The sequence below is a fragment of the Pristiophorus japonicus genome, chromosome 30 (assembly GCF_044704955.1).
Source record: "Pristiophorus japonicus isolate sPriJap1 chromosome 30, sPriJap1.hap1, whole genome shotgun sequence".
Taxonomy (NCBI): Eukaryota; Metazoa; Chordata; class Chondrichthyes; family Pristiophoridae; genus Pristiophorus; species Pristiophorus japonicus.
In genome coordinates, this window is record NC_092006.1 from 2,614,252 (window position 1) to 2,633,136 (window position 18,885).

General features: G+C 50.6%; 1 protein-coding gene across 1 annotated transcript in view; it reads right to left on the reverse strand.

Annotated features, from left to right (window-relative positions):
* Positions 1–18,885, reverse strand: part of LOC139240149 (threonine--tRNA ligase 1, cytoplasmic-like) — a 43,220-nt gene that overhangs the window by 16,340 nt on the left and 7,995 nt on the right. The window contains exons 8-12 of the mRNA XM_070868531.1: positions 16,811–16,889; positions 10,028–10,174; positions 5,202–5,300; positions 1,354–1,520; positions 1,052–1,214 (exon numbers count right to left, since the gene is read on the reverse strand). Of these exons, the coding sequence (XP_070724632.1) occupies positions 1,052–1,214; positions 1,354–1,520; positions 5,202–5,300; positions 10,028–10,174; positions 16,811–16,889 (655 nt within the window). The remainder of the gene's footprint in view (positions 1–1,051; positions 1,215–1,353; positions 1,521–5,201; positions 5,301–10,027; positions 10,175–16,810; positions 16,890–18,885) is intronic.

Here is an 18,885-nt window from a genome sequence, read left to right on the forward strand (position 1 = left end):
CTCCCTTATCGCTCAAAAATCTGTCTATCTCCGCGTTAAATATATTCAATGACCCAGCCTCCACAGCTCTCTGGGGCAGAGAATTCCACAGGTTTACAACCCTGTGAGAAGAAATTCCTCCTCATCTCTGTTTTAAATGGGCGGCCCCTTATTCTAAAACGATGTCCCCTCGTTCTAGTTTCCCCTATGTGTGGAAATATCCTCTCTGCATTCACCTTGTCGAGTCCCCTCATTATCTTATAAGTTTCAATAAGATCACCTCTCATTCTTCTGAACTACAAAGTGTATAGGCCCAACCTACTCAACCTTTCCTCATAAGTCAACCCCCTCATCTCCAGAATCAACCCAACGAACCTTCTCTAAACTGCCTCCAATGCAAGTATATCCTTAAATACGGAGACCAAAACTGTACGCAGTACTCCAGGTGTGGCCTCACCAAGACCCTGTACAGTTGTAGCAAGACTTCTCTGCTTTTATACTCCATCCCCCTTGCAATAAAGGCCAACATTCCATTTGCCTTCCTGATCACTTGCTGTACCTGCATACCGGATTATTTTTTATATTATTCGTTCTTGGGATGTGGGCGTTGCTGGCAAGGCCGGCATTTATTGCCCATCCCTGATTGCCCCTTGAGAAGGTGGTGGTGAGCGGCCTTCTTGAACCGCTGCAGTCCATCTTCTCTGTGGCGGTTTGATACATCTGAGTGTCTCGCTGGGCCATTTCAGAGGGCAGTTAAGAGTCAACCACATCGCCATGGGTCTGGAGTCACAAATCGGCCAGACCGGGTAAGGACGGCAGATTTCCTTCCCTAAAGGACATCAGTGAACAAGGTGGGCGCTTCTGACAATCAGGTAGTTGCATGGTCATCGTTGACTGATCCTAGCTTTTTATTCCGGATTTATTTAACTGTATTTGAATTCCCCAGCTGTGTCCTGGCCTCCTCCCGTTCTCGCGTTCTCTCCCGCGGGACCCTTCTCGCGCTCTCCTCCGCTACCCCAGACTCCCGATCTCGGGGGCACTCGCCCTGGCTCGCGCAGAACCCACTGCTCACCTGCTCCAAGGTACAGAAGATGTGGGCATCGTCCTGCTGGAAGCGACGCACGCGCACCAGTCCCGACAGCGCGCCCGAGAACTCGTTCCTGTGCAGCACGCCGAAGTCGGCCAATCGGAGCGGGAGCTCCCGCCAGGAGCGGGGACGGTGATCGTACATCAGACTGCGGACAGGGGAGGAAGGCAAATCATTACAGAGTGGTGCTCCCTCAGTACCGTCCCTCCGACAGTGCGGCACTCCCTCAGTACCGTCCCTCCGACAGTGCGGCTCTCCCTCAGTACCGTCCCTCCGACAGTACTCACCAGTGCCCGGGGCAGTTCATGGGTTTCAGAGAGTAGGTCTCATTCTCCAGCTGGAAGGAGAACATGTGATCACGGTAATGTTCCCAGTGGCCCGACTGTTCCCACAGCTTGTTGTTAAACACATTCGGGGTCATCACCTCCACATAACCCCGCTTCCGATACTCGCTCTGAAATGGTAGCAGCATGGGTTAGATACAGAGTAAAGCTCCCTCTACACTGTCCCATCATACACTCCCAGGGCAGGTACAGGGGGTTAGATACAGAGTAAAGCTCCCTCTACACTGTCACATCAAACACTCCCAGGGCAGGTACAGGGGGTTAGATACAGAGTAAAGCTCCCTCTACACTGTCCCATCAAACACTCCCAGGGCAGGTACAGGGGGTTAGATACAGAGTAAAGCTCCCTCTACACTGTCCCATCAAACACTCCCAGGGCAGGTACAGCACGGGGTTAGATACAGAGTAAAGCTCCCTCTACACTGTCCCATCAAACACTCCCAGGGCAGGGACAGCACGGGGTTAGATACAGAGTAAAGCTTCCTCTACACTGTCCCATCAAACACTCCCAGGGCAGGTACAGGGGGTTAGATACAGAGTAAAGCTCCCTCTGCACTGTCCCATCAAACACTCCCAGGGCAGGTACAGGGGGTTAGATACAGAGTAAAGCTCCCTCTACACTGTCCCATCAAACACTCCCAGGGCAGGTACAGGGGGTTAGATACAGAGTAAAGCTCCCTCTACACTGTCCCATCAAACACTCCCAGGGCAGGTACACGGGATTAGATACAGAGTAAAGCTCCCTCTACACTGTCCCATCAAACACTCCCAGGGCAGGTACAGGGGGTTAGATACAGAGTAAAGCTCCCTCTACACTGTCCCATCAAACACTCCCAGGGCAGGTACAGGGAGTTAGATACAGGGTAAAGCTCCCTCTACACTGTCCCATCAAACACTCCCAGGGCAGGTACAGGGGGTTAGATACAGGGTAAAGCTCCCTCTACACTGTCCCATCAAACACTCCCAGGGCAGGTACAGGGGGTTAGATACAGGGTAAAGCTCCCTCTACACTGTCCCATCAAACACTCCCAGGGCAGGTACAGCACGGGGTTAGATACAGAGTAAAGCTCCCTCTACACTGTCCCATCAAACACTCCCAGGGCAGGGACAGCACGGGGTTAGATACAGAGTAAAGCTTCCTCTACACTGTCCCATCAAACACTCCCAGGGCAGGTACAGGGGGTTAGATACAGTGTAAAGCTCCCTCTACACTGTCACATCAAACACTCCCAGGGCAGGTACAGGGGGTTAGATACAGAGTAAAGCTCCCTCTACACTGTCCCATCAAACACTCCCAGGGCAGGTACAGGGGGTTAGATACAGAGTAAAGCTCCCTCTACACTGTCCCATCAAACACTCCCAGGGCAGGTACAGCACGGGGTTAGATACAGAGTAAAGCTCCCTCTACACTGCCCCATCAAACACTCCCAGGGCAGGTACAGCACGGGGTTAGATACAGAGTAAAGCTCCCTCTACACTGCCCCATCAAACACTCCCAGGGCAGGTACAGGGGGTTAGATACAGAGTAAAGCTCCCTCTACACTGTCCCATCAAACACTCCCAGGGCAGGTACAGCACGGGGTTAGATACAGAGTAAAGCTCCCTCTACACTGTCCCATCAAACACTCCCAGGGCAGGTACAGGGGGTTAGATACAGAGTAAAGCTCCCTCTACACTGTCCCATCAAACACTCCCAGGGCAGGTACAGGGGGTTAGATACAGAGTAAAGCTCCCTCTACACTGTCCCATCAAACACTCCCAGGGCAGGTACAGGGGGTTAGATACAGAGTAAAGCTCCCTCTACACTGACCCATCAAACACTCCCGGGGCAGGTACAGGGGGTTAGATACAAAGTAAAGCTCCCTCTACACTGTCCCATCACACACTCCCAGCGCAGGTACAGCACGGGGTTAGATACAGAGTAAAGCTCCCTCTACACTGTCCCATCAAACACTCCCAGGGCAGGTACAGCACGGGGTTAGATACAGAGTAAAGCTCCCTCTACACTGTCCCATCAAACACTCCCAGGGCAGGTACAGCACGGGGTTAGATACAGAGTAAAGCTCCCTCTACACTGTCCCATCAAACACTCCCAGGGCAGGTACAGCACGGGGTTAGATACAGAGTAAAGCTCCCTCTACACTGTCCCATCAAACACTCCCAGGGCAGGTACAGCACGGGGTTAGATACAGAGTAAAGCTCCCTCTACACTGTCCCATCAAACACTCCCAGGGCAGGTACAGGGGGTTAGATACAGAGTAAAGCTCCCTCTACACTGTCCCATCAAACACTCCCAGGGCAGGTACAGGGGGTTAGATACAGAGTAAAGCTCCCTCTACACTGTCCCATCAAACACTCCCAGGGCAAGTACAGGGGGTTAGATACAGAGTAAAGCTCCCTCTACACTGTCCCATCAAACACTCCCAGGGCAGGGACAGCACGGGTTAGATAGAGAGTAAAGTTCTCTGGAAACTGTCCTATTCTGGAGTAGCAAGTGACTTAGGGGGTTATCCAGAGGTTGGGAGGGTGCATGTTAATTTATCTTAAAAAAAAAGCTCGGGCCTTTTGAGTCTCATGGGCTTTTGCTTGAAGAGCCACCAGCCTTTACTTTCAAGAATGTCAACTTGTTCCAGAAGGCATTTGATAAGGTGCTACATAAAAGGTTACTGCACAAGTTAAGACCTCACCGGGTTGGGTTAATATATTAGCATGGATAGAGGATTGGCTAACTAACAGAGAACAGAGAGTCGGGATAAATGGTTCATTCTCGGGTTGGCAATCAGTAACTAGTGGAGTGCCGCAGGGATCAGTGCTGGGACCCCAACTATTTACAATCTATATTAATGACTTGGAAGAAGGGACCGAGTGTAATGTAGCCAAATTGGTGACGATACAAAGATGGATGGGAAAGCAAGTTGCGAGGAGGATGCAAAGAATCTGAAAAGGGATATAGACGGGCTCAGTGAGTGGGCAAAAATTTGGCAGATGGAGTATAATGTGGGAAAATGTGAGGTTATCCACTTTGGTAGGAAGAATAGAAAAGCAAATTATTTAAATGGAGAGAGACTGCAAAATGCTGCAGTATAGAAGGGGTACTTGTGCATGAAACACAAAAAGTTAGTATGCAGGTGCAGGAAGTGATCAGGAAGGCAAATGGAACGTTGGCCTTTATTGCAAAGGGGGATGGAGTATAAAAGCAGGGAAGTCTTGCTACAGTTATACAGGGTATTATTGAGGCCACACTTGGAGTACTGCGTGCAGTTCTGGTGTCCGTATTTCATGAGGGATAGATTTGCATTGGAGACTGTTCAGAGAAGGTTCGCGAGGTTGATTCCGGAGATGAAGGGTTTGTCTTATGAGGAAAGATTGAGCAGGTTGGGCCTCTACTCATTGGAGTTTAGAAGAATGAGAGGTGATCTTATTGAAACGTATAAGATTCTGAGGGGGCTCGACAGGGTCGATGCAGAGAGGATGTTTCCCCTCGTGGGGGAATCTAGAACTAGGGGGCATAGTTTGAGAATAAGGGGTCGCCCATTTAAGACTGAGATGAGGAGGAATTTCTTCACTCAGAGGGTGATGAATCTGTGGAATTCTCTGCCCCAGAGAGCTGTGGGGGCTGGGTCATTGAATATATTTAAGGTGGAGATGGACAGATTTTTGAGTGATAAGGGAGTCGAGGGTTATGGGGAGCGGGCGGGGAAGTGGAGTTGAGTCCATGATCGGATCGGCCATGATCTTATTGAATGGCGGAGCAGGCTCGAGGGGCCGAATGGCCGACTCCTATTTCTTACCTTCAGGTAGTCAGCGAGAGCATTGTAGATGTAGGCACCCTTGGGTAGAAAGAAGCAGCTCCCAGGACTCAGCTGGTGGAAAAAGAAGAGTTGCTGTTCCTGCCGGGGAAACAACACACTTGGCAATGAGGCGAGCCCGATATAGAACAGCCACTGCTCCCCTCACATTACCCTGTACGATGCTCAGGGACCCCACACCCTCACATAAGGGGTACAGTACCATAGTGGTTCTATTACTGAACCAATAATCTGAGGGACTGGACTAAAGATCGGGAGACACCAGTTCAAATCCCACCACGGCAGCTGGGGAATTTAAATTCAGTTAATTAAATAAATCTGGAATTAAAAAGCTAGGCTCAGTAAATGGAAACCATGAAAATATCAGATTGTCGTAAAAACCCATCTGGTTCACTGATGTCGTTTAATAAACATGAAAGATTTGATTTCTACAGCTCCTTTCATGACCACCGGATGTCTCAAAGCGCTTTATAGTCGATTAAGTTATTTTTAAAGTGTAGTCACTGTTGTAATGTGGGAAACGCGGCAGCCAATTTGCGCACAGCAAGCTCCCACACACAGCGATGTGATAATGACCCAGATCATCTGTTTTTTGTTATGTTGATTCAGGGATAAATATTGGCCCCAGAACACCGGGGAGAACTCCCCCTGCTCTTCTTCCAATAGTGGCCCCGGGATCTTTTACATCCACCCGAGAGGGCAGACGGGGCCTCGGTTTAACGTCTCATCCAAAAGACGGCCCCTCCGACAGTGCGGCGCTCCCTCAGTACTGCCCCTCCGACAGTACGGCGCTCCCTCAGTACTGTCCCTCCGACAGTGCGGCGCTCCCTCAGTACTGCCCCTCCGACAGTGCGGCGCTCCCTCAGTACTGCCCCTCCGACAGTGCGGCGCTCCCTCAGTACTGCCCCTCCGACAGTGCGGCGCTCCCTCACTACTGTCCCTCCGACAGTGCGGCGCTCCCTCAGTACTGCCCCTCCGACAGTGCGGCGCTCCCTCAGTACTGCCCCTCCGACAGTGCGGCGCTCCCTCAGTACTGCCCCTCCGACAGTGCGGCGCTCCCTCAGTACTGCCCCTCCGACAGTGCGGCGCTCCCTCAGTACTGCCCCTCCGACAGTGCGGCGCTCCCTTAGTACTGTCCCTCCGACAGTGCGGCGCTCCCTCAGTACCGCCCCTCCGGCAGTGCGGCGCTCCCTTAGTACTGTCCCTCCGACAGTGCGGCGCTCCCTCAGTACTGCCCCTCCGACAGTGCGGCGCTCCCTCAGTACTGTCCCTCCGACAGTGCGGCACTCCCTCAGTACTGTCCCTCCGACAGGGCAGCGCTCCCTCAGCACTCCACTGGAGTGTCAGCCTAGATTTTTGTGCTCAAGTCCCTGGAGTGGGATTTGAACCCACAACCTTCTGACTCAGAGGCGAGTGTGCTGCCCACTGAGCCAGAGCTGCCACCAGTAATCCAGAGGTCAGGGCTAATGATCCGACGAGCTCGAACCAAATCCCACTGCCGCAGCTGAGGTTAATTTAAATTCAGTTAATTAAATAAATCTGGAATAAAAAGAGCTAGTATCAGTAATGATGACCACGAAACTACCGGTTAAGCAACGCCTCGATTTAAAAATTCTCAGCCTTGTTTGCCAATCCCTCCATGGCCTCGCCCCTCCCTATCTCTGTAACCCCCTCCAGCCCCTACACCCCTCCCTATCTCTGTAATCCCCTCCAGCCCCCACACCCTTCCCTATCTCTGTAACCTCCTCCAGCCCCTACATCCCTCCCTATCTCTGTAACTCCCTCCAGCCCCTACACCCCTCCCTATCTCTGTAACCTCCTCCAGCCCCTACACCCCTCCCTATCTCTGTAACCTCCTCCAGCCCTATACCCTCCCTATCTCTGTAACCTCCTCCAGCCCCTACACCCCTCCCTATCTCTGTAACCTCCTCCAGCCCCTACACCGCTCCCTATCTCTGTAACCTCCTCCAGCGCCTACACCCCTCCCTATCTCTGTAACCTTCTCCAGCACCTACACCCCTCCCTATCTCTGTAACCTCCTCCAGCCCTATACCCTCCCTATCTCTGTAACCTCCTCCAGCGCCTACACCCCTCCCTATCTCTGTAACCTCCTCCAGCCCCTACATCCCTCCCTCTCTCTGTAACCTCCTCCACCCCTCCCTATCTCTGTAACCCCTCCAGTCCCTACACTCCTCCCTATCTCTGTAACCTCTTCCAGCCCCATACCCTCCCTATCTCTAACCTCCTCCAGCTCCTACACCCTCCCTATCTCTGTAACCTCTTCCAGCCCCATACCCTCCCTATCTCTAACCTCCTCCAGCCCCTACACCCCTCCCTATCCCTGTAATCTCCTCCAGCTCCTACACCCCTCCCTATCTCTAACCTCCTCCAGCTCCACAACCTCCCCCCCTGAGATATCTGCGCTCCTCTAATTCTGGCCTCCTGAGCATCCTTGGTTATAATCGCTCCACCATCAGTGGCCGTGCCTTCAGCTGCCTGCGACCCCAAGCTCTGGAACTCCCTCCCTAAACCTCTCCGCCTCTCTCTCCTCCTTAAAACCTTCCAAGCTTTTGGTCACCTGTCCTAATTTCTACTTATGTGGCTCGGTGTCAAATTTATCTGGTTTGTCTTATAACACTACAGTGAAGCATCTTGGGACGTTTTACTACGTTACAGCGCTATATAAATAAAAGTTGTTGTTGTTGGATTGTCAGAGAGAGCCAACTGGTTCGCAAATATCCTTTCGGGAAAGCAATCTATTGCCATTGCCGGGTCTGGCCGATATGCGACTGCAGACCCACAGCAGCGTGGTTGACTCTGAACTGGCCTACCTCAGATGTGCTGTATGCTGTGGCTCACCATTACCACCATCTTCGAGGGGCAATTAGAGACGGGCAATAAACAGAAACATAGAAATTTACAGCGCAAACGAAGCCATTTCGGCCCATCGTGTCTGCGCCGGCCGACAAAGAACCGCACGGCCCTCGGTCAGCAGTCCTGAAGATTACATATAAACCTGTGAACAACGACATAGAAAATAGGTGCAGGAGTAGGCCATTCGGCCCTTCGAGCCTGCACCATCATTCAATAAGATCATGGCTGATCATTCACCTCAGTACCCCATTCCTGCTTTCTCTCCATACCCCTTGATCCTTTTAGCCGTAAGGGCCACATCTAACTCCCTTTTGAATATATCTAACGAATTGGCCTCAACAACTTTCTGTGGTCGAGAATTCCACAGGTTCACAATTCTCTGGGTGAAGAAGTTTCTCCTCATCTCGGTCCTAAATGGCTTACCCCTTATCCTTAGACTGTGACCCCTGGTTCTGGACTTCCCCAACATTCTTCCTGCATCTAACCTGTCCAATCCCGTCAGAACTTTATATATTTCTATGAGATCCCCTCTCATTCTCCTAAATTCCACTGAATATAAGCCGAGTCGATCCAGTCTTTTTTCATAGGTCAGTCCTGCCATCCCGGGAATCAGTCTGGTGAACCTTCGCTGCACTCCCTCAATAGCAAGAATGTCCTTCCTCAGATTAGGAGACCAAAACTAACACAATATTCCAGGTGAGGCCTCACTAAGGCCCTGTACAACTGCAGTAAGACCTCCCTGCTCCTATACTCAAATCCTCTCGCTATGAAGGCCAACATGCTATTTGCCTTCTTCACCGCCTGCTGTACCTGCATGCCAATTTTCAATGACTGATGTACCATGACACCCAGGTCTCGTTGCACCTCCCCTTTTCATAATCTGTCACCATTTAGATAATATTCCGCCTTCGTGTTTTTGCCACCAAAGTGGATAACCTCACATTTACCCACATTATACTGCATCTGCCATGCATGTGCCCACTCACCTAACCTGTCCAAGTCACCCTGCAGCCTCTTAGCGTCCTCCTCACAGCTCACACCGCCACCCAGCTTAGTGTCATCTGCAAACTTGGAAATATTACATTCAATTCCTTCGTCTAAATCATTAATGTATATTGTAAATAGCTGGGGTCCCAGCACTGAACCTTGCGGACGGAAAGGTAAAGAGCACCCAGCCCGCCTCACACAATTGCGACACCCCTTACACTGAAACATTCTACACTCCACCCCAGGTGATCTCCCGGGAGAGGCAAAAACCAGATAAAAACCCAGGCCAATTTAGGGAGAAAAAAATTTGGGAAAATTCCTCTCCGACCCATCCAGGCGATCGACACTAGTCCAGGAGATCACCCTGGCCGTATTCGATTCCCTGCAGTACTTACCATTATATCTGCGCCGGCCAACAAAAGGTCACCCAGTCTAATCCCAATTACCAGCTCTAGGTCCGTAACCCTGCAGGTTACTGCACTTTAAGTGCCCATCCAACCATCTCTTAAAAGTGGTGAGGGTTTCTGCATCCACCACTCTTCCAGGCAGCGAGTTCCAGATCCCCACAACCTTCTGTGTAAAGAAGGCCCCCGCAAATCCCCTCTAAACCTTCTATCACCCACCTTAAAACTGTGGCCCCTCGAAATAGCCCCCTCCACCAATGGAAATAGACCCTTACTATCCGCTACGTCCATTTGCCACTGCTCTGCCCACCTGACCAGTAGAGTGATATCCTCCTGCAGCCCATGCCGGCCTTACCAACGACGCCCACATCCCGAGAATGAACAAAACAAAAATGACGCTGTACGATGCTCGAGGTCTCTGCGACCGAGCGAACAGCCGAGATTGTGGACGGGATACGGGCCCTCTGTGAGGCTCATGTTATTGAAACTTGCGTCCCCTGCAGCCCCCCCCCCCCGCTCATCTCCGAACACGAGGATTCTCACCTTGCCAATCGTGCGGTGATCCCGATTCCGCGCCTCTTCCTGCGCCCGATCCCACTCCCTCAGGGCCTGGTTATCGGGGAAGGCCACTGCGTGGATCCGGCTCAGTGGTTCCATGTTGGTATTCCCGGCCCAGTACACAGCCGCACTCTGGCGTCGTCAACAGCGGAGCAGAAACAGGGAGATAACCACAGTCATCAGCTTAGTGCGTGGAATGTACAGCACGGACACAGGCCATTCGGCCCATCGGCTCCGTGCCGGGGTTTATGCCCCACACCAGCCCCCTCCCACCCCTCTCCATCTCACCCCATCACCACATCCTTCTATTCCCTTCTCCCCCCTGTATTTATCCAGCTTCCCCTTAAATACATCGATAGTATTCGCCTCAACCCCTCCCTGGGGCAGCGAGTTCCACATTCTCACCGCTCTCTGGGTAAAGAAGTTTCTCCTGAATTACCTATTGGATTTATCAGTGACTGTCTGATATTGATGGCCCCTGGTTCTGGTCTCTCCCACAAGGGGGAACACTCTACTTCTCCCCTATCGACACCCCTTCATAATTTTAAAGACCTCAGCCCTCAGCCTGCTCCTTTCTAGAGAAGGGACCCGGCCTGTTTAGTCTTTCCTGATGGGTTATAACCTCTCAGTTCTGATCTCATCGTTGTCAATCTTTTTTGCAGCTTCTCCAGTGCCTCTATACTCATTTTATAATATGGAGGCTAGAACAGTGCACAGTGCTCCAAATGTGGTCTTCTTCAAAATAGTATCACGGGATCTTTTACTGCACCTGAGGCCTCGGTTTAACATGTCATGTGTCATCTGAAAGACCGCGCCTCTGACAGTGCAGCATTCCCTCAGTACTGCACTGGAGTGTCAGCCTAGATTTATGTGCTCAAGTCCCTGGAGTGAGACTTGAACCCACAACCTTCTGAGGCGAGTGTGCTACCCACTGAGCCACAGCTGACCAAGGTATATGGAGACCAGAACTGTGCACAGTGCTCCAAGTGTGGTCTAACCCAGGTATATGGAGACCAGAACTGTGCACAGTGCTCCAAGTATGGTCTAACCCAGGTATATGGAGACCAGAACTGTACACAGTGCTCCAAGTGTGGTCTAACCCAGGTATATGGAGACCAGAACTGTGCACAGTGCTCCAAGTGTGCTCTAACCCAGGTATATGGAGACCAGAACTGTACACAGTGCTCCAAGTGTGGTCTAACCCAGGTATATGGAGACCAGAACTGTACACAGTGCTCCAAGTTTGCTCTAACCCAGGTATATGGAGACCAGAACTGTACACAGTGCTCCAAGTGTGCTCTAACCCAGGTATATGGAGACCAGAACTGTGCACGGTGCTCCAAGTGTGGTCTAACCCAGGTATATGGAGACCAGAACTGTGCGCAGTGCTCCAAGTGTGGTCTAACCCAGGTTCGATACAGGTTTAACATAACTTCACTGCTTTTCAGTTCCATCCCTCTAGAAATGAACCCCAATGTTTGGTTTAGTACAACAGCCATCAGCTTCTATCAGATGCAGTCATCAAGGTGGAGACTAAGTGCTGGGGTATGTATATGGGAACATATATATATGCGAGAGAACAGCTCCGCAGGTCAGGCTGCAAAAGAGCTGGAGCGGCATACCACTTCAACTCCAGGATGGTATGTTGCCTCCCTGGTGCAAGGGTCAAGGATGTCTCGGAGCGGGTGCAGGCCATTTTGAAGAGGGAGGGTGAACAGCCAGTTGTCGTGGTGCATATAGGTACCAACGATATAGGTAAAAAACGGGATGAGGTCCTACGAGACGAATTTAGGGAGCTAGGAGCTAAATTAAAAAGTAGGACCTCAAAAGTAGTAATCTCAGGATTGCTACCAGTGCCACGTGCTAGTCAGAGTAGGAATCGCAGGATAGCTCAGATGAATACGCGGCTTGAGTGGTGGTGCAAAAGGGAGGGATTCAAATTCCTGGGACATTGGAACCGGTTCTGGGGGAGGTGGGACCAGTACAAACCGGACAGTCTGCACCTGGGCAGGACCGGAACCAATGTCCTAGGGGGAGTGTTTGCTAGCGCTGTTGGGGAGGGGTTAAACTAATATGGCAGGGGAATGGGAACCTATGCAGGGCGACAGAATGAAGTAGACTGGAAGCAGAAGCAAAAGATAGAAAGGAGAATAGTAAAAGTGGAGGGCAGAGAAACCCAAGGCAAAAAACAAAAAGGGCCACATTACAGCAAAATTCTAAAAAGACAAGCCTGAAAGCTCTGTGCCTCAATGCGAGGAGTATTCGGAATAAGGTGGACGAATTAAATGTGCAGACAGCAGTTAATGGATACGATGTAATTGGCATCACGGAGACATGGCTCCAGGGTGACCAAGGCTGGGAACTCAACATCCAGGGGTATTCAACATTTAGGAAGGATAGACAGAGAGGAAAAGGTGGCGTTGCTGGTTAAAGAGGAAATTAATGCAATAGTAAGGAAGGACATTAGCTTGGATGATGTGGAATCAGTATGGGTGGAGCTGCGGAATACCAAAGGGCAGAAACCGCTAGTGGGTGTTGTGTACAGACCACCAAACAGTAGTAGTGAGGTTGGGGACAGCAGTAAACAAGAAATAAGGAATGTGTGCAATAAAGGTACAGCAGTTATCATGGACAACTTTAATCTACATATTGATTGGGCTAACCAAACTGGTAGCAATGCGGTGGAGGAGGATTTCCTGGAGTGTATTAGGGATGGTTTTCTAGACCAATATGTCGAGGAACCAACTAGAGAGCTGGCCATCCTAGTTGATGTGTACTGAGAAGGGACTAATTAGCAATCTTGTTGTGCGAGGTCCCTTGGGGAAAAGTGACCATAATATGGTAGAATTCTTTACTAGGATGGAGAGTGACACAGTTAATTCGGAAACTAGGGTCCTGAACTTAAGGAAAGGTAACTTCGACGGTATGAGATGTGAATTGGCTAGAATAGACTGGCAAAGGATACTTAAAGGGTTGACGGTGGATAGGCAATGGCAAACATTTAAAGATCACATGGATGAACTTCAACAATTGTACATCCCTGTCTGGAGTAAAAATAAAACGGGGAAGGTGGCTCAACCGTGGCTAACAAGGGAATTAAGGATACTGTTAAATCCAAGGAAGAGGCATATAAATTGGCCAGAAAAAGCAGCAAACCTGAGGACTGGGAGAAATTTAGAATTCAACAGAGGAGGACAAAGGGTTTAATTAAGTGGGGGAAAATAGAGTACGAGAGGAAGCTTGCAGGGAATATAAAAACTGACTGCAAAAGCTTCGATAAATATGTGAAGAGAAAAAGATTAGTGAAGACAAACGTAGGTCCCTTGCGGTCGGATTCAGGTGAATTTATAATGGGGAACAAAGAAATGGCAGACCAATTGAACAAATACTTCGGTTCTGTCTTCACGAAGGAAGACACAAATAACCTTCCGAATGTACTAGGGGACAGTGGGTCTAGTGAGAAGGAGAAACTGAAGGATATCCTTTTTAGGCGGAAAATTGTGTTAGGGAAATTGATGGGATTAAAGGCCGATAAATCCCCGGGACCTGATAGTCTGCATCCCAGAGTACTTAAGGAAGTGGCCCTAGAAATAATGGATGCATTGGTGATCATTTTCCAACAGTCTATCGACTTTGGATCAGTTCCCATGGACTGGAGGGTAGCTAATGTAACACCACTTTTTAAAAAGGGAGGGAGAGAGAAAGCGGGTAATTATAGACCAGTTAGCCTGACATCAGTAGTGGGGAAAATGTTGGAATCAATTATTAAGGATGAAATAGCAGTGCATTTGGAAAGCAGTGACAGGATCGGTCCAAGTCAGCATGGATTTATGAAAGGGAAATCATGCTTGAGGAATCTTCTGGAATTCTTTGAGGATGTAGCTAACAGAGTGGACAAGGGAGAACCAGTGGATGTGGTGTATTTGGACTTTCAAAAGGCTTTTGACAAGGTCCCGCACAAGAGATTGGTGTGCAAAATCAAAGCGTATGGTATTGGGGGTAATGTACTGACGTGGATAGAGAACTGGTTGGCAGACAGGAAGCAGAGAGTCGGGATGGCAGGCATGACGAGTGGAGTGCCGCAGGGCTCAGTGCTGGGACCCCAGCTCTTTACAATATACATTAACGATTTGGATGAAGGACTTGAATGTAATATCTCCAAGTTTGCAGATGACACTAAACTGGGTGGCGGTGTGATTTGTGAGAAGGACGCTAAGAGGCTGCAGGGTGACTTGGACAGGTTAGGTGAGGAGGCAAATGCATGGCAGATGCAGTATGATGTGGATAAATGTGAGGTTATCCATTTTGGGGGCAAAAACACGAAGGCAGAATATTATCTGAATGGCGGCAGATTAGGAAAAGGGGAGGTGCAACAAGACCTGGGTGTCATGGTTCATCAGTCATTGAAAGTTGGCATGCAGGTACAGCAGGTGGTGAAGAAGGCAAATGGTATGTTGGCCTTCATAGCTAGAGGATTTGAGTATAGGAGCAGAGAGGTCTTACTGCAGTTGTACAGGGCCTTGGTGAGGCCTCACCTGGAATATTGTGCTCAGTTTTGGTCTCCTAATCGGAAGAAGGACGTTCTTGCCATTGAGGGAGTGCAGCGAAGGTTCACCAGCCTGATTCCAGGGATGGCTGGACTGTCATATGAGGAGAGACTGAATCAACTAGGCCTTTATTCACTGGAGTTTAGAAGGATGAGAGGGGATCTCATAGAAACGTATAAGATTCTGACAGGACTGGACAGGTTAGATGCGGGAAGAATGTTCCCGATGTTGGGGAAGTCCAGAACCAGGGGACATAGTCTTAGGATAAGAGGTAGGCCATTTAGGACTGAGATGAGGAGAAACTTCTTCACTCAGAGTTGTTAACCTGTGGAATTACCTGCCGCAGAGAGTTGTTGATGCCAGTTCATTGGATATATTCAAGAGGGAGTTAGATATGGCCCTTACGGTTAAGGGGATCAAGGGGTATGGAGAGAAAGCAGGAAAGGGTTACTGAGGGAATGATCAGCCATGATCTTATTGAATGGTGGTGCAGGCTCGAAGGGCCGAATGGCCTACTCCTGCACCTATTTTCTATGTTTCTAACCTCCAGCACGAGCTGCTGCAAGGATTTTGAGATGGGCGACGTCATCAAAACCCTGGTCGCCGTTTTGGAGCGTGGGCAGGAACATCAGCAGGGCCCAGGTACAGAGGAGTGGGAAGGTCGGGGCGGATCAGCAGCGAGTGTTTGTGGCGAGATGCGGTGAATGTTTATGGTGGAGCAGTGGCGAGAGATTGTGGCGGAGCTGCGACAGATGAGGGTACGGGGCGCAGAAGAGGCGAGGGGCCCAGGGACAGCACGGGCCAGCCCACACTGCGATATGTGTGCGCACTAGGTCCGTGCAGCAGAGCTGGTCTTCAGTCGTCCTGGTTAACCCTTGCCACTGGACCAAGAACTAGCTCGGTCAAGCCCCGTGTGGTGGCTGGTGTGCAACGGCCACCCCAGGTTAAAAAAAATCCACCCACAGGGCATCTTCCACCCTTCAATTGGAGTTCAGGACTGGAACATCGGGTCCTTCATTGAAACATCTGTGAACTCATGTGAAAGCAAGTCATCCTCGTTCGCGGGACCGCCTATGATACAGGAACAGGAGGGGGCCATTCAGCCCCTCAGGTCTGCTCTGCCATTCAATGATCAGGGCCTTTTCTCCATATGCCTTACCCAAAAACAAACTCAGTGTTGACATTTTGACCCCCAACATCGACAGCTTTTTGGGGGAAGAGTGTACCAATTCCCGCTCCCATTTGTGTGAAGTGTTTCCTGACATCACCCCTGAAAGGCTTCGCTCTAATTTTAAGATTATGCCCCTTGTTCTGGACTCTGTATCTACCCCATCAAATCGATCATTTTTAAGACCACTCAACATTTCAAATTCAAGGGAACATCAACCACGTTTATGCAACCGGTTCTCATAATATCGCCCTCTAAGCCCCATCAAACACTCCCAGGGCAGGTACAGGGGGTTAGATACAGAGTAAAGCTCCCTCTACACTGTCCCATCAAACACTCCCAGGGCAGGTACAGGGGGTTAGATACAGAGTAAAGCTCCCTCTACACTGTCCCATCAAACACTCCCAGGGCAGGTACAGCACGGGGTTAGATACAGAGTAAAGCTCCCTCTACACTGTCCCATCAAACACTCTCAGGGCAGGTACAGGGGGTTAGATACAGAGTAAAGCTCCCTCTACACTGTCCCATCAAACACTCTCAGGGCAGGTACAGGGGGTTAGATACAGAGTAAAGCTCCCTCTACACTGTCCCATCAAACACTCTCAGGGCAGGTACAGGGGGTTAGATACAGAGTAAAGCTCCCTCTACACTGTCCCATCAAACATTCCCAGGGCAGGTACAGGGGGTTAGATACAGAGTAAAGCTCCCTCTACACTGTCCCATCAAACACTCCCACAGCAGGTACAGCACGGGGTTAGATACAGCGTAAAGCTCCCTCTACACTGTCCCATCAAACACTCCCAGGGCAGGTACAACACGGGGTTAGATACAGAGTAAAGCTCCCTCAACACTGTCCCATCAAACACTCCCAGGGTAGGTACAGCATGGGGTTAGATACAGAGTAAAGCTCCCTCTACACTGTCCCATCAAACACTCCCAGGGCAGGTACAGGGGGTTAGATACAGAGTAAAGCTCCCTCTACACTGTCCCACGAAACAAGGGGTGGGGAGGGGGGGAGATTGTATATCCGACAGATCACGGACCAGGACCCACCTTCTCGATGCGGAAAGCCTTGATCTGGCCGGTGTGCCTGATGTGAGGTCCTCGACACAAATCAACCAACGAACCGCACCTGAGGGCCAAACAGATAAGCTGCAGATCATCCATTGCACCAGGAGGGGTCCTCACTCACAGGAGACCAGAGAGAGGAGCCGGGACCTGATCAACTCTACCCTGCATCTTTGTGCCAAGGTGGCCATCTCTGACAAGGCACAAGTCAGGAGTGTGATGGAACACTCCCCACTTGCCTGGGTGAGTTGCAGCTCCAACAACACTCGAGAAGCTCGACACCATCCAGGACAATGCAGCCCGCTCGATCGACACGCTACCCATCACCTTCAACACTCACTCCCTCCACCACCGGCGCACCGTGGCTGCAGTGTGTACTGTCTACACCATGCACTGCAGCAACTTACATAAGAACATAAGAATTAGTCGGCCATTTGGCTCCTCGAGCCTGCTCCGCCATTCATTGAGATCACGGCTGATCTTCGACCTCAACTCCACTTTTCCACCCGATCCCCATATCCCTCGATTCCATTAATATTCAACAATCTATCGATCTCAGCCTTGAATATTCTCAATGACTGAGCCTCCACAGCCCTCTGGGGTAGAGAATTCCAAAGATTCACCACCCTCTGAGTGAAGAAATTCCTTCTCATCTCAGTCCTAAATGGCCGACCGCTTATCCTGAGACTGTGAGCCCTGGTTCTAGACTCCCCAGCCCCGGGGGAAACATCCTCCCTGCATCTACCCTGTAAGAATGTTGTATGTTTCAATGAGAGCACCTCTCATTCTTCTAAACTCCAGAGAATATCGGCTCAGTCTACTCAATCTCTCCCCATAGGACAATCCCCCCATCCCAGGAATCAGTCTGGTGAACCTTCGTTGCACTCCCTCAATGGCAAGTATATCCTTCCTTAGGTAAGGAGATCCAAACTGTGCACAATACTCCAGGTGTGGTCTCATCAGGGCCCGATATAATCACAGTAAGACGTCTTTACGCTTATACTCAAATCCTCCTGTAATAAAGGCCAACATACCATTTGCTCGAATCACTTGCTGTACCTGCAGGTTAACTTTCAGTGATTGGTGTACAAGGACTCCCAGGTCCCTCTGAACACCAACATTTCACAATCTTTCACCGTTTAAAAATTACACAGCTCGCTGAGAACCTCTTGTGGCAGCAACCGGGTACGGCTACACACGGTGAAATATTTGATGTTGAGTCAGTCAGGAACTAGACCAGTGAAACATTCAGTTCGATCTCTTAAAATTAAATCAAACCTGACCCCATGTCCTCTCCATCACCAACACCGCCTTTTTCCACCTCTTTAACATCACCCGTCTCTGCTCCAGTTCACCAGCTGCTGAAACCTTCATCCCTGCCTTTGTCAACTCCAGACTCCGACTATTTCACCTGGCTGGCCTCCCACCCTTCCCCATCTCTGTAACATCCTCCAGCCCCTACACCTCTCCCCATCTCTGTAACCTCCTCCAGCCCCTACACCTCTCCTTATCTCTGTAACCTTCTCCAGCCCCTACACCTCTTCCCATCTCTGTAACCTCCTCCAGCCCCGACACCTCTCCCCATCTCTGTAACCTCCTCCAGCCCCTACACCTCTCCCCATCTCTGTAACCTCCTCCAGCCCCTACACCTCTCCCTATCTCTCTAACCTCCTCCAGCCCCTACACCCCTCCCTATCTCTGTAACTCCCTCCAGCCCCTATACCTCCCTATCTCTGTAACCTCCTCCAGCCCCTACACCTCTCCCTATCTCTGTAACCTCCTCCAGCCCCTACACTTATCCCTATCTCTGTAACCTCCTCCAGCCCCGACACCTCTCTCTATCTCTCTAACCCCCTCCAGCGCCTATACCCCTCCCTATCTCTAACTCCCTCCAGCCCCTATACCCCTCCCTATCTCTGCAACCTCCTCCAGCCCTACACCCCTCAGATCTCTGCGCTCCTCCAAGTTTGCCCTCTTGACACTAAGGAGAACTGCCCCTTGGAGAGGGGACGTGGGGGAAGAGAGAGAGAGAGGAGGAGAGAGAGAGAGGGAGGAGAGAG